This window comes from Stegostoma tigrinum, chromosome 8 (genome assembly GCF_030684315.1).
Source record: "Stegostoma tigrinum isolate sSteTig4 chromosome 8, sSteTig4.hap1, whole genome shotgun sequence".
In the NCBI taxonomy this organism is placed as follows: domain Eukaryota; kingdom Metazoa; phylum Chordata; class Chondrichthyes; order Orectolobiformes; family Stegostomatidae; genus Stegostoma; species Stegostoma tigrinum.
Genome location: NC_081361.1, coordinates 97,268,305 through 97,295,805, shown reverse-complemented (window position 1 = coordinate 97,295,805; position 27,501 = coordinate 97,268,305). Strand labels below are relative to the sequence as shown.

At 42.7% G+C, this 27,501-nt stretch overlaps 1 protein-coding gene across 1 annotated transcript in view; it reads left to right on the top strand.

Moving 5' to 3' along the window:
• Nucleotides 1-4,095, top strand: part of ttll7 (tubulin tyrosine ligase-like family, member 7) — a 283,625-nt gene extending 279,530 nt beyond the window's left edge. The window contains exon 21 of the mRNA XM_059648159.1: nucleotides 822-4,095. Within this exon, the coding sequence (XP_059504142.1) occupies nucleotides 822-885 (64 nt within the window). The 3' untranslated portion in view covers nucleotides 886-4,095. The remainder of the gene's footprint in view (nucleotides 1-821) is intronic.
• Nucleotides 4,096-27,501: the final 23,406 nt, after the last annotated feature.

Below are 27,501 nucleotides of genomic sequence, written 5' to 3'. Positions count from 1 at the left end.
AAATTCTTTCACTTTGAACAAGCTTTTGACCGCGTTCTAACATCTTGGTGTCAAAATCTGATTAATTTCTGATCCTGAGATTGCATTTAATTCTGTTAAAGATGCTAAATGAAAACAAGTTGTTGTTAAGTAGGATATGAGGAGCTCACCGTTGTATTGCTCAACCCTGGGCTTTTATGGACCAGTGGCTTGTGGTTTCTAGTCGGTGCTGGTCTGATAATTCTTTAGTTCTTCGAATTAAATTGCTGTTCAGGTCTGCTAAATGGACCATTCTTGAGCAGTAGACAAATATGAAATGCACACTGCACATTTCAGAGCTTACAGAAATAATTTGACCAGTTATAGAGTCACTCTAAGATGGATTGATGGGCAATCAAAACACAGCACTGGCTTTGAAGTTAATAAATGTGACATTACATTAAGAGGCATAAAGGTGCGTCACTGAATGTTGCTGAGGGTCCTTTACGTTCTGCTGGGACTCCTGATGTCTTCCAGACTGGTTCTGTGTTTGGTTTTATAGCGCTCTGTGTATTGTTTACAGTGCTGTTAGTTTAATGGGAGCTGGTAATTCCCGACCGTACACTGAGTGTAGTCACGTCAGTCAGTCACTGACACAGGCAGTGCTCTCTTTGAAGTCTCAGTAACAGCTGGTGGTTGATGGCAGAAGTGAAAAATTAAAGGGACAAAAGGCAAACAGCTATATTTATACCCCATGATTGCACTCTGCTCGGAAACAATGGTTTGATGGGTCTTATCTTCCGGTGGGATTTGTACTTTTGTGATAGCATTCTGTGCTGAAAATGTGCTAACTCTATCATCAGCTCAGCTCACTGTCTACCAAGTGATGGTGGAACCCATCCAGCTCTCGCTCCAGAGACCTGCTAACAGAGACCTGGGCTGCTGCTCCAATGCAGAACTGAGGGAGTGCTGCACTGTCCAAGGTACATTCTTTTAGAGAAACCAAAAACTGTGTCTGCCCTGAATGTCAAAGATATCAGAGCACAATTTCAAAGGCAATAAGAGTGAGCTGTTCCCAGCATTCTGGCCAATATTTGTCACTCAGTCAGATAACTGGTCATTCTCACATTTTTGTAGCCTGCTGAGCACAAATTGGCTGCGATGCTTTTTGCATTGGAATATTGACCGTTCTTCAATAGTACCCCCATGGCTATAGAGTCCTTTGCAATGCCTTGACATTATGAAGTAGACACTGTAGTAGCAAATGTTTTGTCAGTATTATCTATTCATTGTTCTGTCACTATGTTTGTATTTTTGTATCGATAGCATATCAATGTTTACCAGTCTACATGTATCAATCTTTCCCAAGTTGTATTTGTCCATTCTGTAAATTTTGGGTCTTCCATGACAGTTCTATTGTCACACTTTAAAGTAGCAATTGATTAAAACAACATCTCACATCAGGCTAATTTCTGACTGAAAGCCAAAACTCTACAGCATCTTTAATTTGCAAATCCCTCCCATTGATTCTAGACTATTTTTACTTGACTAGGAGAGGTGGGCAAGCTCGTTTGAGTTAACATTGTGAGCTGTTCAGCCCAAATGTTGCTCTGTTGGATATGGCCAGCCTTCCATTGTACATGGCAGTCTACACAATACAGTGAGAAGTTTCACTTTGAAGGGGCATAACGTTGGCTTCTCACTACCATTTAGACAATAGACAATAGACAATAGATAATAGGTGCTGGAGTAGGACATTCGGCCCTTCGAGCCAGCACCACCAATCATTATGATCATGGCTGATCATCCACAATCAGTATCCTGTTCCTGCCTTATCCCCTCATCAAACCTTCCCTCCTCCACAAGAGACAAACATCAACAACAGTGACTGGTGTATCACTTTCATTGATATATCAACCTTCCCATCCATGCCTCAGGCTCCACATTGAGGCTACAGAGCTCAGAATTTGTGGTGTGGTGAATCCATGACTCTTCCATCTGTAGGCCAGTGTTTTCATTTTGTTTTTTAAAGTGTTCCCCTCCCCACCCCCTGCCACTTTGAATCCTTGAGTACAGGGAATGGCTATTTGTCCCATCATCATGTACTGGATTTGCCAAGGAGCTAAGTAGTCCTACTCTCCTAATCTTTTTCATTAACTTACCCTTCATAAAGGCAAATAGGGAACAGCAACTAATACTGGCTTCCCCAGTGATGGACCACATCTCACGAATAAATTTTAAAAAATTCTTCAAACATTTATCCAACTCAGTTTGGAAGGTTATTATTGGCTATATTTCCATCAGAATAACTTGCTGTATGAAAGATATACTTTTCAACAATCCCTCAGCCCTTTCAACCTTGAATCTAGCTCCTCATATTATCAACTCCTCCTGGCACTTTTTATGAGTGTTATCAAAACTTTTTCTAATCTTGAATGCCTCAATTAAATCTCCAACTAACCCTCTAGATTCTAGCCAGTTCCAGCTTTACACATCAGGTGAACATCATGACAATGGTACTGTTGTCACCTCTGTCTCACCCATTAGCTACAGTTCCTCTGTGTGAATACAAGGTGAAAATATCTCAGCAAATCTCAGTTAGTTGCTGCTTCAAGGACTACAAATTGTTGTGCTCCCAACAACCGTCATTGGGGTCAATGTTTGAAAGCAGGCATTTGCTTTTGAAGGGAACATTTTTTGGGATTAGTCTGAGCATTTAACTCCTCCACAGACCCACAAAGTACAGATAGGGAACCAGATGTGTGTGGCCATCCAAAAATCATACTGGGACTTGATGAATGAATGACTTGGACTGTCCTCTCTAGCTGGTGCTCGTACAGTAACAGTGCAGGTCGAAGGTGTCACAGGTTCAACCGCTGCTTGACCTGGGGCCTTGTAATAGTGTTGCAAATGTGCCCCTGCGCTAGGGCCTCTGCTCCCAATTTCTCTCTATCAGGTTGGCACAGCGGCTGGACTATTGTACAACAATAGGATTAGCTATCAACTTGTGGGGCCATTGGGAGGACCCCTTATCAGCAAGGGTTAGGGTATCACCTTGAGTCCACTTGAACCATGGTGATGGACCTTCTGGTCCTTGGTGTCACTCTCTCACCATTTCAAATCGTCTTTCCCTCCCCCTCCATCCCAACAATAAGCCTATCCATCTGTAACTCAGGGATGGGATTAATTTGGGTGAATCAATGAAGAAGATCATTCGGGGTTTTAGTCACTTACCCTCCAAACGAGGACCATCAGTGAGGGTCCTTGTGGAGGGGGACAGATTTTCACTCATTCTGACACTGGGGTTTGCAATAATGTTGAGTTCTGACTACGTGAGACTCTGTGTTAATGCTCCACACTACCCCAGAATGTACATCAATCAGTGAACATCCAGAAGTAGCTGCGGATGATGCAGACCAATAGGGCTAACAAATGTCCTTATGTTTGAAACAGTAAATCTCAATTTAGCCAGCACAATTGTGCACAACATGAGAAATTGACAGTGCATTGCATCGGTAATTTATACAAGACTGGTCGCGTAGGCCAACAAGGTTTTCAGGGTCTGAGAGTGTGTACATAATTCATTGTTTCTCTATCTCCACCCAAAGGAGGTCATGCTGATTTAAACAAGACCAGGAGGCCCAGGAAGCATGCTTTTCATTGCTCTCAGCTTCTAATTACTGCTGTACAGTGTGACATGGCAGTGTCCTTAGCAACAGTTGTACCATTTCTTTCTATACTTGGCTGCAGATGCAGGAATGTTTTATATCATATTATGAATATAAATGTATATTAAAATATAGAAACACAAACAGATGTATTTTGCCGACAAATAATATAATGTTGCTTTTCTTTTGCCTATTTGGTGGTGCGGCGAGTCTCTCGCTATGAAGGAACCAGACTGACACATGCCAACTTTCGTCAGCTCTCAGCTCGCTGTCAGCCACCACCATGATTTGGATGTCCTGTATCAGAGCCACAGTGTATGACTATTAATTTATGATGGGATTAAGCAGTATTTTGCTATTTATTGCCAGTTTTGAATGTTACAACAATAATGTTTTCTCATTCAGTTATAAGAATCAGTGAATGCAATGATGTGATGCATTGTATAATAAAACAACACTTTTAAAGCAATATTTGTGTCAACTACTTTTACGCAAGTTTTCTGCCAAGTTATCTAATAGTGCAGAACTTGAGTGTTGCTGCAAAAATATCACATTTTTGTTAAAGTTTTCTACCTTGTGTTCATCAGAATAATTCACAAGAATACCAATTCAAAGGGAAAATCAATCTTTATATTGATATGTTACAGTTATACAAAACCCCAGTTAGACCTCAGAGTACTGTGAGCAGACCTGGGCCCCACACCTTAGGAAGTATAAATTGCCCTTGGGAGGAGTACAAGAATGATGACTAGGCTTCAGGGATTAAATTATGAGGCACAATTGTACAAATTAGGCTTGTTTTATCTCGAATTTAGAAGGTTAAGAGGTGATCTGATCATAGTCTTCGAGATATTAATAGGAAAAGACAGGATAGATAAAGATAAACTATTTTTTTCAACTGAAAATAAAACTAGGGAGCACATTCTAAAAAACAGGGTCTGACTATTCAGGAGAGATGTTCGGAAGCACTTCTACACACAAAAAGTGGTAGATGTTTGGAACTCACTTCCACAAATGGTAATTGATGATAGATCAGCTGCTGATATTACATCTGAGATAGATACATTTTTATTAAGCAAACGTATTGAGGAATATAATCCGAATACAGGTATACAGCGTTAGGCCACATATCAGCCATGATCTCAATGAATGGTAGAACAAGCCTGAAGGGCTAAACAGCCTACTTCTGTTCCTATGTTCCTACTGCATTCAAGGAGAATGTGGATTGGTTGGCAATTGGCAGAAACATTACCATGGAGAATGTATCCATTAATGCTGATTGACAGTTAACTGCCAGGCTTGTTCAAATTTTAAACCAGGCAGGCTGATTGCAAGGCAAAAGGTATTGACAAACTTTTTTTTTGTTATTCATTCATGTGATGCAGACATTATTAGCTGGGCTAGATTTTATTGCTCATTTCTAACAGCTCTGTGGAAAGGTGGTGAGCTATTTTCTTGATCAGTCGTAGGCACACCAGTGGTGTCGTTAGGGAATAATTTCCAGGATTTGGACCCAGCAACACTGAAGATACAGCGATCTATTTCCAAGTCAGGACGGTGAGTGGCTCGGAGGGGAACTAGCAGGTAGTGTTGTTGTTCCCATGTATCTGCTGCTCTTATCCCCCAAATACCAATGCTGTCAATTTCAGTAAGCCAGAGTAAGACATAAGATAATCAGACATAGTGGCAGAAATTAGGCCATTTGGCCCATCTAGTCTGCTCCCCCATTCAATCATGGCTGATAAGTTCCTCAACCCCATTCTCCAGCTTTCACCACATAGACCTTAACTCCCTTGACAATCAAGAACCTGTCTATCTCAGTCTTAAATGTACTCAATGACCTTAATGGATCATGACCAGTCCCACTTCCACACTATTTCCCTGTAGTACTGTAAATCTTTATCTCTTCAGGTACCTATCCTTTTTGAAAGCCATGACTGAAGTTGCATCCATCATAATCTCAAGCAGCATGCTCAAGATCCAAATCACTCATGAGAACATTTTCCTTCATGTCACCTTTGCTTCTTTGGCTGATCAATGTCCTTGACCTTTCTGCGAAGAGGGGCAGTTTTCTTTATTATTGTACGGACTGTGGCGTTGCTGGCAAGGCTAGCATTTGTTGTCCTAATTGCCCCTTTCAGAGAGCAGTTAACAGTGAACTACGTTGTAGGAGTAATTATGTCTGTAGTTATATTTACATGTAAGAAAATCGATTTCCTTCCCTGAAACAAGCATTAATGAATAGCACAGTGGCCCCAGGGTTAGCACTGCTATCTCATAGCACCAAGGGATCCGGGTTCAATTTCACCCTCGGGCCACTGTCTGTGTGGAGTTTTGCATATTCTCCCCGTGACTGCATGGGTTTCCCGGTTTCCTCCCAAGGTCCAAATATTATGCAGGCTAGGTGGATTGGCCATGGGAAATGCATGGTTAAAAAGATAGGGTAGGAGATTTGGACTGGGTGGGGTGTCCTTCAGAGGGTCAGTGTGGACTTGATGGGCTGAATCACCTGCTTCCACACTGTAGGGATTCTATGAACCAGGGTGGGGTTTTATAACAATCACCAGTGGTTATCATTAGGCTAATTCTTTATGCCAAATTGTTACTGAATTCAAATTTCACCTTTGCCACGGTGAGTTTCAAACTCATGGCCACACAAAATCGCTCCAGAACACTTGATCCCAGAATATTACTAGTCCGGTGACATTACCACTAGGCCATTATCTTCCATATCTATTCTGAGCAGACCTATTGTGACTTTGAACACTTCAATTGAATCAACTTTACACTTTAGCATCATCAAGGTCAATGGCATAGAAAAAGGCCATTCGGTCCATTGAGTCAGCACCAATCAAAAACACTTCCTAGCACTTGTTAGCCCATAGCTTTGTTTGCTTTGGCTTGCATGCCTTCTCTTCATGACGATGAACAGTCGATCTAACCAGGTAACTGAAGACCCTTACTCCTGGAGCCATTCTTGTGGACCCTATCTGCACCCTCTCTAGGGCCTCCACACCCTTCCTAAGGTACAGTGCTCCAAATTGGATGGAGTGCTCCAACTGATGCCATTTAACGTGAGGTTAGCAAAATCAGCAGCAGATTCCTGCATTGCATCCAATTGACCAAATGTCAATAATCATCCAATTTCCTTCCTTAGGAAGGCAATGTAGCATGAAGCTGGAGAGGCTGGGTGAGCTGGAGCATGTGTATCTGAGCTTGATCAAGGGTGAGAATTTATGTGCTGAAACCTCCATGATACTTGTTCATCCAACCAATCCTCTCCTGACTGAAGAATGAACCTTAGGGTCAAGACCGGGGGGTTATTTCCCCTCAGGAATCGAGAACATAAAGGAACAACCTCAGGATAAAGGGAAAATCATTTAAGACTGAGATAAGGATTGTGAATCGTTGAAATTCCTTAGCAATGTGTTGGTGAAATTTCCATGGTGGAATGTATTGAAGTCTGCAAGAGAGTTTTTGGTCCCTCAGGGAACTGAGGGCGATGAGGAACAGGCAAGAAAATAGAATTGAGACTGATGGTCAGCCAAGATTGTATGGAGTCATAGAATCCCTACTATATGGGAAGAGACTATTCAGCCCATTGAATCCACACTGACTCTGAAGAGCATCTCACCCAGATCCAGCTGTATCCCTGTAACCCCACATTTCTGATGGCCAATCCACCTAGCCTGCACATCTTGGACACTTTAGCATGGCCAATCCACCTAGCCTGCACATGTTTGGACTGTGGGAGGAAACTGGAGCACCTGGAGGAAATCTGCAGACACGGGAGAATGTGCAAACTCCACACAGATGGTCACCGAGGGTGGAATCGGACCTGGGCCCCTGGCACTGTGAAGCAGCAAAGCTAACCACTAAGCCACTGTGCCACAGAATGGCAGAATAGACTCAAGGGACTGAATGTTGCACGCCTGCTCTTATTTCATATGTTCTTATTCAGTACTTTAAAGATTAGGCTAAATGAATCATATCGAATACATTGGACTGAGCATAGCACATTTCACAAAGGATTGCATTCTGATTAGTTCTCCTACAACCCTCCAAACCTACAATTAGCTAACCGTAAAGTCAGCGTTATCCAACTCGTGTGGCTATGTGCATCCAGTGGAATGCTGAACTGTGGAGATGTTTCTAGGACACGTTGACAGGTGCAATCCACCGCATAATCCCCACGTTTTAAGGTTTGAAAACTCGGAATCCCTGCCCTAACGGCTATGACTGACATAAAGCATCAGGGGCATTGCAAGTGTAGTGTTTTCATCTGGCTTTCCCCACATGCTGTTACAATGCTGAAAGGACAGTGGAACCAGATTGCAGCTGTCAGAAGGAAATGAGTCAAACAGAACCGTAGAAGCAAACGGTAGCGACAGCCGAGAAACAAGGCCACTTGGCCCGTTGTGGCAGGGCTAGGCCTCTGCAAGCATAGTTTACCAAGTCCCACACCCCTACATTTTCCCTGCAGATCTACAAATGCTTTGCCTTCAGAGACCTATGGAAGCAGTGGTTGAGTCTGCAGGTGCCACACTCCTCTGGAAAAGCAGAAAAGCTACAGGGCGATAGGTTTGGAGTGGTAGAGTGGGACTTAGCAGTGATTCTTTCGAAGAGCTGAGACAGACAGGCACAATGAACTGAATCACTTCCTTCTATGCTAAGAATCTGTGATTACACTTTGCAGTTGCCCTTACTACCTTCTCGAGATCTGAGGAAGGTTCTGAGGAAGGGTCTCCTGATCCGAAACGTTAACTCTGTTTTCTCCTCCACAGATGATGCCAGACCTGCTGAGCTTTTCCAGCAACTTTGTTTTTGTTCCTGATTTACAGCATCCGCAGTTCTTTTGGTTTTTAATATATGATCAAATTCTGCTAGCTCTCCTAATTACTTGCTGTACCTGCACGCTAACCTTTTGCAATTCAAGACAAAGACATCCTTTGAATTTCAGAGCTCTGCAAGCTCTCACCATTTCGAGAATACACTTTCTTAGACAATTGCATATTTTCCAACATGTTAAAAGTATTTGCCAGATCCTTGCTCACTCACTTAAACTATCTATATCCCTTTGCACCCTCCTTATGACCTCTTCATAAGTTACTTTCTTATCTTTCTTTATATTATCAGCAAATTTGGCAAATATGCCTGCAGTTTCTTCACCCATGTCATTGATATAAATTATAAAATGTTGTGGCCTCTTCACTGATCCTTGTGATTACAGCCATTACATCTTGCCAAACAGTAAAAGGCTCATTAATGATCACCCTCTCTGCTTCAGTGTAGCCAAGCAATCTTCTAACTATGTCAAAATGCTAACTCCTACACCATGAGCTTTTGTTTGCTGCAGCCAGCCTTTTATGAGGCACTTTATCAAATGCCATCTGCAAGTCTAAGTACAGTACATAATTGGTTTCCTTTTATTTGTGAGACACTTAGATGGAATTCATCAAGAACTTGTCAGCCAGCATCTATAAAAATTTGTATCGGAGATAATGGGAACTGCAGATGCTTTTGTGCTCCTAAGATGCTGCTTGGCCTGCTGTGTTCATCCAGCTCCACGCTTTGTTATCTTTAATAATTTACGTTGACTGCAATTTTCCTAAATTCTTTCTTACCTTCCATTTCCTCATTGACAGCTGCTTCTGGGATATCAGTTGTATCTATTGTAGTAAAAACTGGTGAAATTGATTGCCGACTTCCTACTTGTCATTATTCATACCCCAGAATCACTCTTTATTGGACCAGGACTTGTTTATTTAGCTCCTTTCTTTCCTGGAGCAAAATGAGTTTGAAGGGTTTTCAATCTCAATCTTGTTCCCAATGGTGTGAGGTTCAAATCCCACTTCCATCACCTCCCCTCCCAGCCACCAACTTCTTGTGATTCAGCCTCAAATGAGAACAAAGACCAAAAACTAACTGGCTGGTGTGTGATACAATGAGTTAATTCACTGAAGAATCAGCAAACACATTTCTGAAGCTGGAGCTCAAAAGGCATTTTAAAGGGAGCTTTATCTTGTAGCTAACCCATGCTGTGCGAGTTCGAGATGTGTTGGATGCTGACATTGCAAGGTTGTGGAGGAGGGAAGGGAAGGGCGGCTGTCTGAAATGCAAAATGTTCACCTCCCAGCATGAACATCCCTCAGAAAAATATTGTGAACATGATATTCAGCAGTGATCGAGTGTTGTAATGATGAATTGCACTGAAAAAGTATCGCAATGATATTTGTGATGTAGTTTCTCTCTTGAGAAATGTTCCACAGTGAGCCACTTTCCAGTGAAACCACACCGGAATAAGTCAATTGCTATTTGCAATGACAGCTATAGGCATTTTGGGGGGATCGTGGTCATTTCTGCAATTCAGATAAAATAGTGAGCACTTGTGTCTGACTGATTTGACAGATAGTGTCTAGACCCATGAAATACTAATGTGAAATATAGGGCAATAGGTGGGAGAAGTCCATTAGACCAAAAGGGAAAAAGATAGCGATTAACTGAATGCAGTTTCAACCTTACAACAGTGTACAGTGCAGGCAAAAAAGCCGCTGAAGATGTTGTGGTGAATACACTCCTGCAAAGCTGGGGTATTGGGAATTATGGGTTCTCAACCCAGCAACAAAGAATGAAATGGGGTAAATATTGGTGAAGTAGTAATATCATTGCACTCAGAATCCAGATGCCCAGGCTAATGCCTTGGGGACATGGGTTCAAATCCCAGCAGGACAGATTAAGTTGGACAGGAACAAAAACAAAGTTGCTGGAAAAGCTCAGCGGGTCAGGCAGCATTGGCGGAGGAGAAAACAAAGTTAACGTTTCGGGTCCGGTGACCCTTCCTCAGAACTGGTTTGTGCCCAGGAATGAAAATGTTCACGCAACGTTCATTCATTCATGGGATGCAGGTATACTGGCTGAACCAGCATTTATTACCCATCTTTAAATGTCCTGGAGGAGGTGGTGGTGAGCTGCTTTCTTGACCCGTTGCAGTCCATGTCGTCTAGACTCAGTCCCATTAGGGAGGGAATTCCAGGATTTTGACCCCGCGACACTGAAGGAACGCCGATATATTTCCAAGTCGGGATGATGAGTGGCTCAGAGGGGAACTTGCAGGGGCTGGTGTTCCCACGTATCTGCTGCCCTTGTCCTTCTGGAAGGTGGTTGTCCCAAGTTTGTAAATGAGGAGCTGTCAGAAGAATTTAGGTGCTCCCTCGGCACTATTGTAGAGGATCCATCGAGAATATTTTGCTGATGCTCCTCATTTCAATTTGATCCATGGGCCTGATAATTCAGAGGCCAAGAGTTTTGCTGGGGGATGAGGTGTGCATTGCTCCATGGCCAGATACATTAACTGGGTAGGAAGGTTAGGAACAGCTCTTCTCCCCACCATGTATCAGAGTGCAGAGGGAAGATTTACCTCCCCCACCTTCCAACACGTCTCATTGTGTAGTGAAAGGGGGCCCCTAGCATTGGCAGCATTGGCCGAAGGTTGCCTGGGGCTCCACTCCAACTCCCCAACAGGCAATGGTCATGACTGAGGCAATGGTTCCACAAAGTCTCTCATTTTTTGGCTCGGCTCCTATTGGGAGTAGGCTGCCACTCTGAACACGGACCATTGCCCTTGTGGTGGTGAATTAATCAAGTAATAAGATGTAGAGGCCTGGTCTGACCCATACCCACCTTCCAACCCCAGAAGAAGGACTCCTGCCACCAAATGAGTTAGATACAAACATGTCCAACTACCCTTCTTGAAAAATAACACACACGCGCGCACACATGCGCACACACGCACACACACACACATACACACGCACACGCATGCACACACGCATGCACACGCACACACACACACGCACGCACACACACACACACACACACACACACACACACATGCACACACATACACACACACACACACACACGCACACGCACACGCACACACACACACATAATCTAAGCTTGGGTGAAATATTAACTCAGCAAAGTGACACCTTAAGAGCAGTTTAGCTCAGTAGCAACTGAATTTGGGAAAAACAATGCAGGTCTGTAATCAAAGTCGCGTTCCGCACGAGCTGTGGTTTCTTCCTGGATCAGTAATGGATAGTTGAACTTTTATTTTACTGGAGCCAGTAGTATATATTCAGACCTTTGTTTAGAGAAACAAAGAGAAAGGGCTAGGCCTGTTGCTGTCGCAGCAAGTTCTGTCTGACTGTCTGTATTCAAAAGAGAAATACAATATTTGTTTATTCCTACAAACTGGGATTTCAATGAAGCATCTGACATTTTACCCAAGTGCAGAATTGTTGCTGTTGTCCTGTGAAAAATGACTTTTTTACAAAGTTCAAGTTATCCAGCTGATATTTGAAATTAATATTTCAGATAATGCATCTTGATAACACTGTTATAATGTAGAGAAAGCTATTTCCTTGGTTGTTGCAAAAACATGAAAATAAGCACCTCACAGCTTGCTCCTTATAAATCATCAGATGCACTGATATCATGCACAGATTGCTTCATTTCTAATTTTCCTTTTGGTTCTGTTACAAAGTTATTGATGAAAGGCATTTTAATAAATCCAAGAACTTTGACCGGATGATGGTTTAGAATATCATTCTGTTCTGGGCAACTGACTGCCCTTTTGAGGTTTAGACCTCTTCCTCATGTTACAACAGCAAAGATGACTTTGGATAGATTCGAATCTCTGGAACAAAGCCATCTTTGTCCCCCAGTTACTTAATCAAGCTGAAACATTCTGTAGCAAGCCCTGGAAAATGGGTTTGAGTGTGACTGCTCACTTCACCAATTCTAATAGAGCAAACAACAAAATGAGTCTTAATTGATGAGGGAAACAAGAAGGAGAACTTTTCTTCCACAGCTGCCTGAGCTTGGAGGGGGTTACAGACATAGGGAGGGCTGAAGAGATATCAAGGATTTGAAATAAAAGATGAGAATTCTAAAACTGGAGATGTGGCCAACCGGAAACCACTGTTGATGAAGGAAGGGTAGCAGGTGAACAGAAGACTTAGTGCGCAATCATTCAGCGAGGAACGTTTGAGGACTCTGGGACTATATTCATTGGAGTTTAGAAGGATGAGGGGGGATCTAATTGAAACTTACAGAATACTGAATGGCCTGGACAGAGCGGATGTTGGGAAAATGCTTCCATTGGTAGGAGAGACTAGGACCTGAGGGCACAGCCTTAGAGTAAAGGGAAGACCTTTTAGAACGGAGATAAGGAGAAACTTCTTTAACCAGACAGTGGTGAATCTATGGAATTCACTGCCACAGAAGACTGTGGAGGCCAGGTCATTGAGTACATTTAAAACTGAGATAGATAGGCTCTTGATTATCAAGGGAATCAAGGATTATGGGGAGAAAATGGGAGAATTGGGTTGAGGAACTTATCAGCCATGATTGAATGGCAGAACAGACTCAATGGGCTGAATGGCTTAATTTCTGCTCCTATATCTTATGGACTTCTAGAACCTATTTGAGATGGGAAAGGGGCGACAGAGACTGTCCTGTGCCAATCCCCATCCCATCCGCTCAGTTAACAGCAGTAGGGCCGAACATCTGAGTCTTCAGCTCTGGTCTGCCTTCTGAGGAGGATGTCTACAACTCTGCAATGTTATTCAAATATGAGCGAAGGATTCTATCTGCATCCTGGCCCGAAATTTCCTTCCAGTAACAGTTTAACCATTTTATTTCCAGTGGGACTTTGCTGTGAGCCAGCTTTCTGCTGTGATAGCCTGTGAAATAATCACTTCACCTCAGAGGAAAGGGCTTTGAGATGAGAAATACCAGGGCCCTTGACAAATGCACATGATGCTTGTTGCCGTTGATCCTTCAACCACCACATTCCACAAAATAGGCAAAGCTGCTGATAAATTCGAAACACGATGAGGAGTTTAGGGCCACGTTTTGTCATGTACAGTAAGCTGTTACTAGCATGCAATAAGTGCACTGTGTCCCACTTCTGAAACTCTGCAATTCACGCATGTTAAAGCCCACCATGGAAAATTTGGATTGCTTGCTCGTTTTGTAGTTTTTTTTGATTGGTTGTGGTGGGAGGAATGTTTTATCAGCCACAACCTAAGTACTCTGGGAGATCATTACATTTGTGGAGTCAAACAACAGAGCCCATTTGACCCATCATGTCTTTACTAGTTCATTAAAGAGCTGTTCAATGAATCCTACTGCCCTGTTCCTTCCCTCTAAGCTGTTTGTTCTTAAGTCATTGATCTAATTAATTTTTGGATGTTACTATTTACTATTGCTTTGCATGATTTCTTGGCTTGTTTTGATGCCTGGAGCGCTGAGCGGAATAAGATTGATTGAACATATAGCCACTTGTGCCTAGTTACAGTGAAAAGTGGATAATGTCACTATATTCTGGTGCCATCTTGGATTACAAAATAAATTACTGAATAAATTGTACAAATGGTAAAATACTGAATAAACTGACAAAAACAGCTTCAAGAGTTTATCTTTCCCTCTCAGTCAGCTTCACCTTCCCTGCTTTTACAGTAGCTACCATCCGACACCATGCCCAAGGTCTGACAACATGCTCCTGCCCTGCTGTCACCGGTGCCACCACTTCCACATCCACCAGCTCCTTGCCAGAGATGGCCACACTGCACAGCTCCCACACTTCCTCCAACACTGGACGTTGACTGACGGGTCCTGGCTCCAAGATGGCTGACAGGGTCCTGGCCCGGCTTCCAATACCGCCTCCTGAGATGGATTGGGGGGGGTGGGGTTGGAGATACGTGGTGCCCCAGCGTCCCTCCAGGAGGAGGGTCCAGGGCAACCAAAAGCATAGAAAGATGTTGGCGAGTTGGAAAGATAACTTTGAAGCTGTGTGAGTGCGGCAGATGCCGTGTGATCCATGAGCAGCCAAGACCCATGATCAGGAACTGAACACTGCTGACCCCATGGCCGCCATTTTGGAAATAATGCCAATAGTCTGTATTAACAGCGGTAACACATGGAGAGCCTGCCTCTTTACATTGTTCCACATTTATGAGGTAGATTCCCCTCCAGCTTATATGACCAACTGTTCCTCTAATTAAGAGAAACATCTATGCACTATGACTAATTGTCTTCCCTTACCCCTACGTGGTCCATTCAGCCCCGCTGCTGGAGGTTTAAGTCACCTGTTTAACATTATCTCCCCTGCCTGTTCACTGTGAGTGAATGGAATAGAACTGTGTGAATGTGGGAAGTTCACACATTTGGAGGACCATCTTGTGACCAGCTTTCTAACTATTCATTTGTTCTTCAGGATAGAATAGTGTTTCTTTTTGAGATCACTCGCTTCATCCCTAAGATGGGATGCTCCTTAATTGGCGAGAGCAATTACTGTATAATTAGATGTGTTTTTTTTCATCCTTTCATGGGATGAAGGCATTGCTAACCGTGCCAAAATTTATTGCCCATCTCTAATCACCCCAGAGGGCAGTTAAGAGTCGACCACGCTGCTGTGGGTCTGGAGTCACACATAGTCCAGATCAGGTAAGGATGGCAGTCTCCTTTCCTAAAGGACATTAGTGAACCAGAATGGTTCACAATGGATGCATGGTCATTATCAGACTCTTAATTCCAGATTCTTTATTGAATTCACATTCCACCTCCTACCATGGCAAGATTTGAACACAGGTCCACCAGAGCATTACCTGGGTCACTGGATTAACAGTTCAGTGATAATACCACTAGGCCATGAGTTTAACATTTGAGTGATAGTACCAGTGCTGTGGGTCTGGAATCGCATATCGAACTGGTAGGGATAGCAGATTTCCTACTCTATAGGGAATTAGTGAGCTAGTTGGGTTTCTTTTGTCACCAATGACCACGCCTGGAATATTGTGTGCAGTTCCGGTCTCCTTTACTGAGGAACGATGCTCTTGCTCTCACAATGGAGTGCAGGGAAGGTGTACCAGGCTGATTCCAGGGATGGCAGGGTTGATGTATGAGAAGAGATTAATTGGGTTGGGATTGTTTTTGCTGGAGTTTAGGTGAATGAGGGGTAATCTCATAGAGACTCATAAAATTCTAACAGGACTGGACATGGTAGATGCAGGGAAGATGTTCCCCATGGCAGGTGTGTCCAGAACCAGAGGTCACATTTTGAGGATTGGGGATGGATGATTTAGGATTGATATGAGGAGACATTTCTTTGCTCAAAGAGTGGTGACTCTGTAGAATTCATTACCACAGGAAGTAGTTGATGCCAAAACATTGAATGTATTCAAGAGGTGGCTAGATATAGCACTCAGGGCAAATGGGATCAAAGGTTATGGGGAGAAAGCAGGATGATCGGGATGAATGGCAGAGCAGGCTTGAAGGGCTGAATGGCCTCCTCCTGTTCCTATCTTCTATGTTTCTATGTAACACCATATGGTGTACGACATTAGACCAACCCCTTAATGCGAGATGTTATTTGAATTGAAATTTTGCTATTTGCATTGGTTGCATTGTATGTTAGCCTGAGATTCTGGATTACGGGTCCAGTGACATTATCATTGTGCCTCCAAGTGTGTGAGTTGCTTTCTGGTTGCCTCCTTAAATCCCGTGTGAGTTCTGGTTTTGAGTCCATTGATGGGATGTGGGTGTCGTTGACAGGGTGAAATACTTACTTGCATCTCCAAATGCACTCGAAAAGGTGATTGCAGGCTGCCTTCTGGAATGCAATTGAATGGTTTGCTAAACCGTTTCAAGGGTCATTTGAAGAAGACTATCATGGCTCTGGGGTCAAACGTAGTCCGGATCAAATAAGAAATGCTGATTTCATTTCCTGAAGATCAGTAATGAGTGAGATGGATTTTATGTCATCTGGTAAGTAAATGATTACAATGACTGTGACTGGATTTTTATTCAGGACTTCATTTAATTATTTTCATTTGAATTCTCATGTTGCCATGGTGAGAATTTTCTTTTAAGAAGAACATCATTGATGGGATGCAGGCATTAGTGGCAAGGCCAGCTTTCCTTATGTATGCTCAGAGGGAGGGCTTTCGACAATTTTAACACAGAGATTTATTATTGTCATGCCCACCTAGGTACAGTGAAAAAAAAATTGTGTTGTGTAATACGGGGGATCATACCATGTAAAGAGCATTGGGGTAATTGAGGTCAGAAATCATGCAACATTAGGTTATAGTCCAACAGGTTTATTTGAAAACACAAGCTTTCAGAGCCTCACTCCTTCTTCAGGTGTTAAATAAACCTTTTGGACTATAACCTGGTGTTGTATGATTTCTGACCTTGTCCAGCCCAGTCCAACACTAGCACTTCCACAAGCAGAGCAGAGTGAAGAATACAATAACAAGAATACAATACAATCAAACCATACCGGACAACATCCTGCTAGCTCTCTTCAGAATCCTCTCCAGATTAATAATAATCTTCCAATAACTGGGACCAGAATTGGACACAGTATTCCAGAAGATGTCTCACCATTATCCTGTACAGCCTCACCACAATGTCCCATATCCTGTACTCAAAGGACTGAGCAATGAAGGCAAACACATCGTCATCTATACAGACAGGGAACCTCTTTGACCATTAAGTTTGACTCTTTAAGTCAGTCACTTATCAGGAGATAGATATAGTTCTTAAGGCTGAAGAGATGAAGGAGAAAGCAGGAAGAGGGGACTAAGTTAGATGATTAACCATGATTATATTAAATGGCAGAGGGCTGAATGGTTTGCTCCTATCTTCTGTATTTCATATTTCTAACTTGCTGTTGGCTCACTGCTTTGTTTGTCTTGGAAAACCTGCCCTCTCCCACAGTTCAGTTTATGTGAATGGATCTCTTTCTGAGATGTGAATTTGAATCTAGTGTGGAGACTGCTTGTGCAATTGAATGGGACAGTGTTGCTCATTATCCTTGGACAAATACATGAATAGGAAGGGAACAGAGGTATTTGGATCCTGTAAAGTGAAGACAGTTTTAGTGTGGAAGGACAAAATGAATCGTCACAGGCTTGGAGGGCCGAAGGGCCTGTTCCTGTGCTGTATTGTTCTTTGTTCTTTCTTTGCTCTATTCCAGGTCTGTTCTTGTATATTGCCTGGTCAGTGCTCTGGAGATTGAGGCTAATGTCACCACCCTACCCTAGACCATCGCTTAAGATTCTCAAGCCATCTTTCTGAAGCCATGCAAATTACTGCCCCATTCTTCCATGGCTGTCATTTTTCTTCAGAACTGGGAATTGGGATTGGCGTTACCAACTCAGGTCACTGGTAATTCTCGTATCTTTCCTGGAAGGGAATTAATTGAATGCATGAAGTTTACGACCTGACCCCAGTCTGTTCCAACGCATGATTTTGAATCTAGGCCATTACCTGCGATATGAAAAAATAACTAATATGGTATTTACATCCTCCCACAGGATGAAACCAGGAATCGCTGAAGTAGTAATTTTTAATTGATCGAGCTCGTATGGAAGTGGCACTTGTCAGCTAATGAGGTCTGCCAGTCTCAGCAGGGTAACTATTGCACTCAATTAATATTTGGGGAAACCTCAGGATGGATGGTCTTAATGAGCTGAATTTCCTCTGTGGCCTGGGGATTTGTGCTTGCAAAAAATGTAAGAAATTTAGTGATAGTAAAATGACCGTTTGACCCAGACCTTTCGCAGAGATCAAACCCATGTGCTCACCATCAGGAAGACAGAGCTTACATTTTTATAGTCCCATTTCACAATATCAGGTCATTTTAAAGTAGTTTACAGGTAAAAGACATCCTTTAAAGTTTGGTCAGTGCTGTAATATAGAAAACACAATACACATTTATGAGAAAAAAATTGCTTGTGGTATATAGGGATTGCTGATACATTTTTTGTTCAGGGACAGTTAAGAGTTAATTGCAGTCACACGCAGTGCAGACAAAGATGACAGATTTCCCTCCTTAAAAGGTATTAGGGAGCCAGTTTGATTTTTACAACAATGGCTACGAGAGGATAGCTTTTAATTCCAGCGTCCATCATAGTGGGATTTGAACCCATTTCCTCAGAGCATTAATCTGGGTCTAAAAATTAATCACCAAGTGTTATTAACACTGCACCATCACCTTCTGTTGGATTTTGCGCTCAATGTGAGTCTAGTCTTGAGTCCATATTCTTTAAGTCAGAAGGGTCAGTGCTAGCCATTTAATATTAGAATCACTGATCTTTGAAAATAAATCGCACTGTGTCCAAAATCCATGCATAATGACTACATCACTGGTCCTCCTTGACAAATTTTTTGTCAATTCCATATTGTTAGATTACAACAATAGAGGGGTACATTTTCCTGGCTCAGCTCCCTTGCAAATTTTGAAAACTTCATTTTGGTCATGTCAAGTTTCCCAAGGGTAAAACACTAATTGACCTTCAGTACAATCTTCATAATGCCTAATGCATTAAGTCACCTTTGCATCTTGCTTCCATACCTATGGGTTGGGCAAGTCTAAACTTGGTACTGACTCTGATCTCATTGAAACGAATGCAAAATAGCTCCTTTATATATCCAGTTACCAAAAATACACACTGTGCTCCATCTCAGGTCAGAGACAGAGTTTATATATTTCTGTGACCTGGAGGGATTTAAAAGTTTTAATAAAGTGAGTCAAGGGCTACAGTAGACAAGCAGGAAGGTGGAGCTGGGTCAGTTACTCCAACCCTTATTTTATGTGGTATAATGATAATGCTGTTATTCATTTCATGCATTTATGACACAGTTGTGGTGCTAGCGTGAGCTCTGTAGCTGTGCTTACATTTGAGCAAACAGGTTGTAAGTTCAAGCCCACTCTAAAAATGTAAACCTTTTCCATGCAGTTCAGCATGTTGTATATTTCAGATCTATGCAGAGATAACAATGTGTGTGGCACATTTTATTTAAAGTGCTTTAAAATGTCTGCTCAATGGGTCCAACTCTTTCTGCAGCTTTGTTGACCTTTCTCTGAGTCCACCGCCAAGCTTAACTAACCAAATGCAGTGAGCACCAATAGTAGGCAGATCCATCTTCGCATAAGCAAACACAAAATAACTGCATGTTACGATGTGACAACTACCTTTCTGATGAGACATTACACTAAGGACTGAACTGCTTCCTCTGTCACATAAGCACACGGATCACCCGGGACATCAGTAAAAAGAACAAAACATTTTTCTGAGTAAAAATGAAAGAACTGTAGGTGCTGTAAATCAGAAACAAAACCAAAAGTTGCTAGAAAAGCTCAGCAGGTCCGGCAGCACCTGTGGAGAGAAATGGGAGTTAACATTTCACGTCCTTTTTCAGAATTGACGAACAAAGCATTTCTTGTGATGCCCTCTTCAATGGGGAAAAGACAATCCAATTGTTTGTTGGATGACATTTTGTGCAACGTTACACTATGTACATTGGCTATTGTGTTTTTCCATGTTACAGTAGACACTACATAGTTCAGTGGCTGTAAGAAGTGCTTTGGGACATCTTGCTGTTCTCAAACCTGCTATTTAAATGGATATGTCAGTCATGCTGTCAGTCTGAGGAATTTCACAATGCTACACTAGGACAGTGAAGAAGAAGCCCATATAACATGGTGATTTGATTGAGGATCCATGGAGAGATTGGTCCTATTCATAAAAAAATGATAAAACTCTAGTTATTTCACTCACGAGGACCGTCTATATAGCTTGCAAAATATATAACTCATAACAATAAAATTCAGCATTCACTGCCTAACAGGGAATATACAACCTGTAGCTGCTCTTATCTGCTACCCTGGCAGCTACAAATTATTATACATAATTAAATTCATCCAGATTCCTCAAGTGCCGAAGCCCCTTCTATAGTCAAGTGCAGCAGCAATACACATACATACAAAGAGGTTTTCACTCAATGTCTACACGTTTCATGACTAAAGGTTTGTTTGTACTGGATGTGTCGTTGTTGCTGGTACCTGGCAGAGGCTAAGTGGGTTGAGGGGAATATCCAGAATAACCTCTGCCACATGCCAGAGTGAACAGTTTAAGATTAAAGGCCCCACTTGAACATAGGACCAGCATATCGCTTGTCAACCTATTGAGATGTGTCACAACAGACTTCAGATGTGTCTTCGACCTGAACCGAAAGAGATGCTGCAGTTGCTGGGTGAGCTGCGGTGAATACAATGTTAAAGTGAGTTCCCCTTTTGGTCCAATCTGGTGATATATAAAAATACCAGGGCACAACTCACACAAAGAGTTTCTGGGCCAATGCTACTCCTTCTGACCAATTCAATGCATCTGATAATTGGTGATATAGACGTAGAAATTGCTGGAGAAAAACTCGGCAGGTCTGGCAGCATCCTGTGGAAAAACTGGACCTGCAATATTGAGTGATAATGGGAACTGCAGATGCTGGAGAATCCAAGATAACAAAGTGTGGAGCTGGATGAACACAGCAGGCCAAGCAGCATCTCAGGAGCACAAAAAGGGTCTAGGCCCGAAACGTCAGCTTTTGTGCTCCTGAGATGCTGCTTGGCCTGAAATGTTAACTTTGCTTTTTCTCCACTGATGCTGCCAGGCCAAATTTCCCAGCAATTCCTATTTTTGTTTCTGATTTCCACATCTGCGATTAGAATCATAGAATCCTACAGTGTGGAAGAGGGCCATTTGGCCCAACAAGTCCACACCAACCCTCTGGAGAGCATCCCGCCCAAAACCTTCCCCACCCTATTGCAGTGACCCTGCATTCCCTACGGCTAGCCCACCTAACCTGCACATCTCTGAACACTACAGGCAATTTAGCATGGCCAATCCACCTAACCTGAACATCTTTGGACTGTGGGAGGGAGCCAGAGCACTTAGAGGAAACACACATGGGCACGGGGAGAATGTTTAAACCTGGGAATTAAACCTGGGTCCCCGGTGCTCTGAGGCAGCAGTGCTAACCACTGGGTCACTGTGCCGTCCGAACTGCTCATTTGGCTTTTTGCTCCACATGCACGTAAACTGAGTTAATGTTGTGAGTTTGGTATGACTTTTCTTCGAAACTGGTGATGTTGCTTGAGGAGAAAGTATCTTTTGGCTTTCTTGCCTGTAATGGTCCATGCGTTAGGGATAATGGGAACTGCAGATGCTGGAGATTCCAAGATAATAAAATGTGAGGCTGGATGAACACAGCAGGCCAAGCAGCATCTCAGGAGCACAAAAGCTGACGTTTCGGGCCTAGACCCTTCATCAGAGAGCTCTCTGATGAAGGGTCTAGGCCCGAAACGTCAGCTTTTGTGCTCCTGAGATGCTGCTTGGCCTGCTGTGTTCATCCAGCCTCACATTTTATTATCATGCGTTAGGGAGTTGGGAGGTCATGTTGCAGCTGTGCAGGACATAGATCAAACTATTTTTGGAACACTGCTTTCAATTCCGGTCTCCCTTCTTTAGGAAAGATGTTGCTAAGTGGGAAAGAAAACAGAATAGATTTACAAGGATGTTGCTGGGATTAGAGGCTTTCAGCTATAGGGACTGGCTAAATAGACTGGAGCTATTTTCTGTGGAGCATCAGAGGCTGAGGACTGACCTTATAGAGGTTTGTAATATCATGAGGGACATGGATAGGGTAAATAGACAAGGTCTTTAGCCCATGGTGGGGGTTGTCCAAAAACTAGAGGGCATAGGTTTAAGGTGAGAGGGGGAAGATTTAAAAGGGACGTGAAGGGTAACATTTCCATGCAGAGAGATATGGCCAAATGCTGGGAAATGGGGCTAGTTAATTTAGGATGTGCTATCGGCATGGACGAGTCGGACTGAGCAGTCTGTTTTGTGCTTTACAGCTCTATGACCCTAAGTAATTATATAACAATAGGAACAATGAAGTAGCTATTGTACAGCGAAGGTAAATTTATGCTAGCTCATCACTGCAAGCTTTAAAAGAATATACATTTTCAAATTCTGTATAACAATACACCTTTTCCCCTCCAGGATTTTCAATGCCTTTGCCTATTCCTGAGGGAGCTTCCTGATTGTCCTGCAGGATCTTCATTGCTTCATCGGTGCAGTTGTCAAACAGATAGCCCTGTGACTACTACCCAAGGGAATGGCTGGATCTGTGACAGCTCAGACCTGTCCTTGGATTGTTAAAAATTATGCATACTTATCTCATGCTTAACAAAGGCAGAACCGTGCAAAGGAAGCCTCAACACATGACCAGAAAGTGGAGAAATCAATTTTTCTGAGGAAGTATTGTAAATCGCATGTTAAATCCAAGCGATTTAACATCAGGGATATGCCAAAGGACTTATACGTTTTAATTGTTAGGGGTACTTTGGGAATGCAGTATTAAGTATATTTTCTATTTTAAAATAAACTTCAAATAAACTGGTGATAACACTACTCAGGCACATATTGGCAGATTTAATCATCAGCTTTGAAAGGGGCGATTATATTTCAGCGATAGAACCAGACACAGGAGATATCCAGGCTACTTGTGAGAAAATTAATTTGAGAATTTTATGGAAGATCAGCTATTTATACCAAATTCCTTGGGATATATAGGAATTACAAAGGAAGAAATTCAGATATTGAGAATCACCTTCATAAGTAAACACAATGCAGTCCACAGAAAGAAGGAATTTAAGTTGTGACCTACAAAGCCTTAAGCTGTCAACAAAGTACATTACTCAAAGTGAATTACTTGCAAACTGTTCTTTTGCTGGCAAACACATTAGTCAGTTTGTGCTTCACTAGATTCTATAGACAGTAAGTGAGCCACTGGCCAGTCGATCTGACTTTGAAGGGGAAAATGAGTCATGGGCAGAAAAGTGGTACTGAGGGTTACTGCTTGAGCTACGATATCACTGAATGGTAGGGCAGACTTGATGGGCTGAATGGCCTACTTCTGCTCCTATGTCTTAAAGCTCTTCTGGTATTGGTTGTCGGAGTGAGGTTTGCCTAAATGTGAGGAGAACTCTCTTCACCCAGAGAGTGGTGAGCTGGTGGAATTCTCTTCTACAGAAAGCAGTTTAGGACAAAACATTGATTTCTTCTCATGAAGGAGTTTGATATACGTCTTGTGTCGATGAGGATCGAAGGGCATGGGACTAAAGTGGGAACAGGGAACAGAGGGGAGGAGATGCCCTAGTGGTATTCTCACTGGACTGTTAATCCAGAGACCCAGATAACATCCTGGGCATGTGGGTTTGAATCCTGCCATGGAAGATGGTGGAATTTGAATTCAAGAGTCTAATGATGACTGTGAATCCATTGTTGATTGTTGGAAAACCCCATCTAGTTCACTAATGTCCATCAGGGAAGGAAACTGCCATCCTTATCTGGCCTGTTGTGGCTCAGTGGTTAGCAATGCTGTCTCACAGCACCAGGGACACGGGTTCGATTCCACCCTCGGGCGACTGTCTGTGTGGAGTTTGCACGTCCTCCCCGTGTCTGGGCAGGTTTGCTCCTGTTTCCTCTCACAGCCCAAAGATGTGCAGATTAGGTGGATTGGCCATGCTAAATTGCCCATAGTGTTGAGGAATGTGTAGATTAGGAAGTTATAGGGGGATGGGCTTGGGCGGGATGCTCTGAGGGTCAGTGTGGACTTGTTGGGCCAAAGGGCCAGTTTTTACACTGTGGGGATTCTATAATAAAAAGTGTGGCTCCAGTTCCACAGGTAAGTGGTTGGCTCTTAATTGCCCTCTGAGCAATTAGGGATGGGTAATAAATGCTGCCTGGTCAGCAATGCCCTCATCTCATGAATGAATGCAGGAGAGTGGGATGACCAGCCATGGTCATTTGATTGGTGGAGCAGGCTCGAATATTGAATAGCCTACTTATGCTCCTATTTTTTATGTCTCTAATGATAAAGGTTTCACTTCTGTTTAGTCCCATGGAATCTTTATACAGCGTCAGCAAGAGGCATCAGTTTAACACTGAGGGTTTGAAATAGAAGGAGGCCTGGCATTTCTTCCTTGGAGCATCGGAGGCTGATGGATGACCTTATAGAGGTTTATAAAATCATGAGGGGCATGGATAGGGTGAATAGTCAAGGTCTTTTCCCCAGGGTAGGGGTTTAAGGTGAGAGGGGACAGACATAAATGGAACTTAAGGGGCAACTTTCTCACAGACAGGGTGGTGCATGTATGGAATGAGCTGTCAGAGGAAGTGGTGGAGGCTGGTACAATTCAGCATTGAAAAGGCACCTGGATGGGTATATGATTAGGTAGGGTTTAGAGGGATATGGGCCAAGTGCTGGGAAATAGGACTGCATTAATTTGGGGTATCTGGTCAGCAAGGAAGAATTGGGTCAAAGGCTCTGTTTCCCTACTATGCATCTTTAATGCTCTATTACTCTAATAGAGAGGCATGACCAAACTTTAGGAAACCTGGTGTAGAAATTGAGATAACAAGGTGTAGAGCTGGATGAACACAGCCGGCCGAGCAGCATCAGAGGATCAGGAAAGCTGACGTTTCGGGTACCTTTCTTCTGAAGAAGTGTCCAGACCCGAAATGTCAGCTTTCTTGCTTCCTGTGTTCACCCAGCTCTACACCTTATTATCTCAGATTCTCCAGCATCGGCAGTTCCTACTATCTCTGAAACAGGTGTAGAAATTGTTCGGTCTTTTCTCATTTCCAGCCTCCAGCAATCATCCTCAACACTCACAGCCTTTTCTCTCTCCTGTAATCAACTTATGTTAATAATAAAAACGAAAGCCACAATTTGGCAACACTTAATTGTTCCTTCCTGGTTAAATTTCAATCATGTATGGAAATTAGCTCGACACTTTAGTTACTCAATAAACGTTACATAATTTATGCGAGACATTATACTTTGAATTATTCTGTGGGATTCCAGTTTCCAAGAATTTAATTCATTAGCCTGACTTCCTCTCTCTATACTGTTAGCAGTGACATGAACCTACTTACTTTAAACAGAAAAAACCACCACTAAGATAGGGAGAGGGTATTTACAGACCAAGCATTAATTATTTATATTCAGATCTGCCTATATTGCAATGAAGTTAAAATAAACTGGTAGGAACACTCATCATTTTTATTGGCAGATTTAATTAGGTACGCTAAAGGGAGATAATGGGAACTGCAGATGCTGGAGAATCCGAGATAACAAAGTGTGGAGCTGGATGAACACAGCAGGCCAAGCAGCATCTTAGGAGCACAAAAGCTGACGTTTCGGGCCTTAGACCCTTATCAGAAAAGGGTTGGGGTTTTTTGATGAAGTGTCTAGGCCCGAATCGTCAGCTTTTATGCTCCTAAGATGCTGCTTGGCCTGCTGTGTTCATCCAGCTCCACACTTTATTATTACGCTGAAGGGAGATATTATGTTTATGAGTTCTTAGTTTTAATAATAACTATTAAATAGTTAATATAAATAATGATATTATATAGAAACAGAAAATATGAAGAGGAGTAGGCCATTCGGACCTTTAAACCTGCTCCACCATTCAATAGGATCAGAGCTGATCATCCAGCTCAGTTCTGTTCCGGTTTTCTCTCCATGGTTTTTGATACCTTTAGCCCTAAGAACTATTTTGACTCCATCCTGAAAACATTCAATGTTTTGGTCTTGACTGCTTTCTGTGGCATAGAATTCTACAGGCTCACCACTCTCTGGGTGAAGACATTTCTCCCCATCTCAGTCCTAAATGGGTTACCCTATATTGTTGCACTGTTACTCTTATTCAAATAATTCTTATTTTATATGAAAGAGAGAGACTAAACACCTGCAAGAAAATAAATTTGAGAGTCTTATGGATGGTGGGGTATTCATGCTAAATTCCTTCTAATGTATAGGAATCTAAAGGAGAAATTTGGGAATTTAAGTACAGATTTTGTGAAGCAGCCTTATGTTTTTGTGGAAACAGGTAAGTCTGCATTTGCACACTGCCAGAGCAAACCTTTGTCACAAGTGCTTGAGCCAAAAGTGATTCCCCAGTTCATAGCATTGTAGAGTACAGAAGAGACCCTTTGGCCCATTGAGACTGCAGTGACTACACTACTGTAAACCTGCAATTGTCCCACTTTCCAGCATTAGCCCATAACCTTGAATGTTGTGACATTTGAAGTGCTCATCCAAGTCATTTTCAAAGGTTGTGGGGGTTACACACCTCAATTACTCTCCTGGGCAGTGCATTCCTGACCTTACCACTCTCTGGCTGAAAACCTTTTCCATCAATTCCCCTCTAAACCTCCTGCCTTTTTCTCTCTTATTGATCCTCTGCCCAGTTCTGGGGAAAAGCCATTGGTTTGAAATGTTAATTTTCTGCTGCTGTCTCCACCGATTATCAGACAACTTAAGAAGATTTCTCCATGATTCCAGGGCCTGAAGTGAATGTCCTTGCATTACGTGAGCGGGAAATTGAAAACATACTCTCCTGTGTGCTCCATTCCTTCTGTTTTTAACACCTATGCTTTGTGTGAAACATTGATAATGCACTTGTCTATTCTGCTGCATTTGAAAGTCACCATTCCTACCAAAAACAGAAATTTCTGGAAAAGCTCAGCAGGTCTGCAGGCATCAGTGGAGAAAACAGAGTTAATGTTTCAGGTCCAGTGATCCTTCTTCAGAATTGATTGTGGTGAGGACAAGGTAGGTATCCATGGTGAAGGTGGGGTGGGGAGATGGGGTGGAGTAAATAATAAGTAGAGATAGAGGCAAGAGAGGGAGAGCAAAGGTTAGATAGGCAAAGAAATGGGTAAAAGTCAGCCTAGAAAAATCAACAGCTGCAGGATGGCACAAGAGGTGCAGTTACCCTTCCTTGTCTCAGAGATAGTAGGAACTGCAGATGCTGGAGAATCTGAGATAACAAGGTGTAGAGCTGGATGAACACAGCAGGCCAAGCAGCATCAGAGGAGCAGGAAAGCTGACGTTTTGGGCCTAGACCCTTCTTCAGAAAACACTCTTTTTCTGGAGAAGGGTCTAG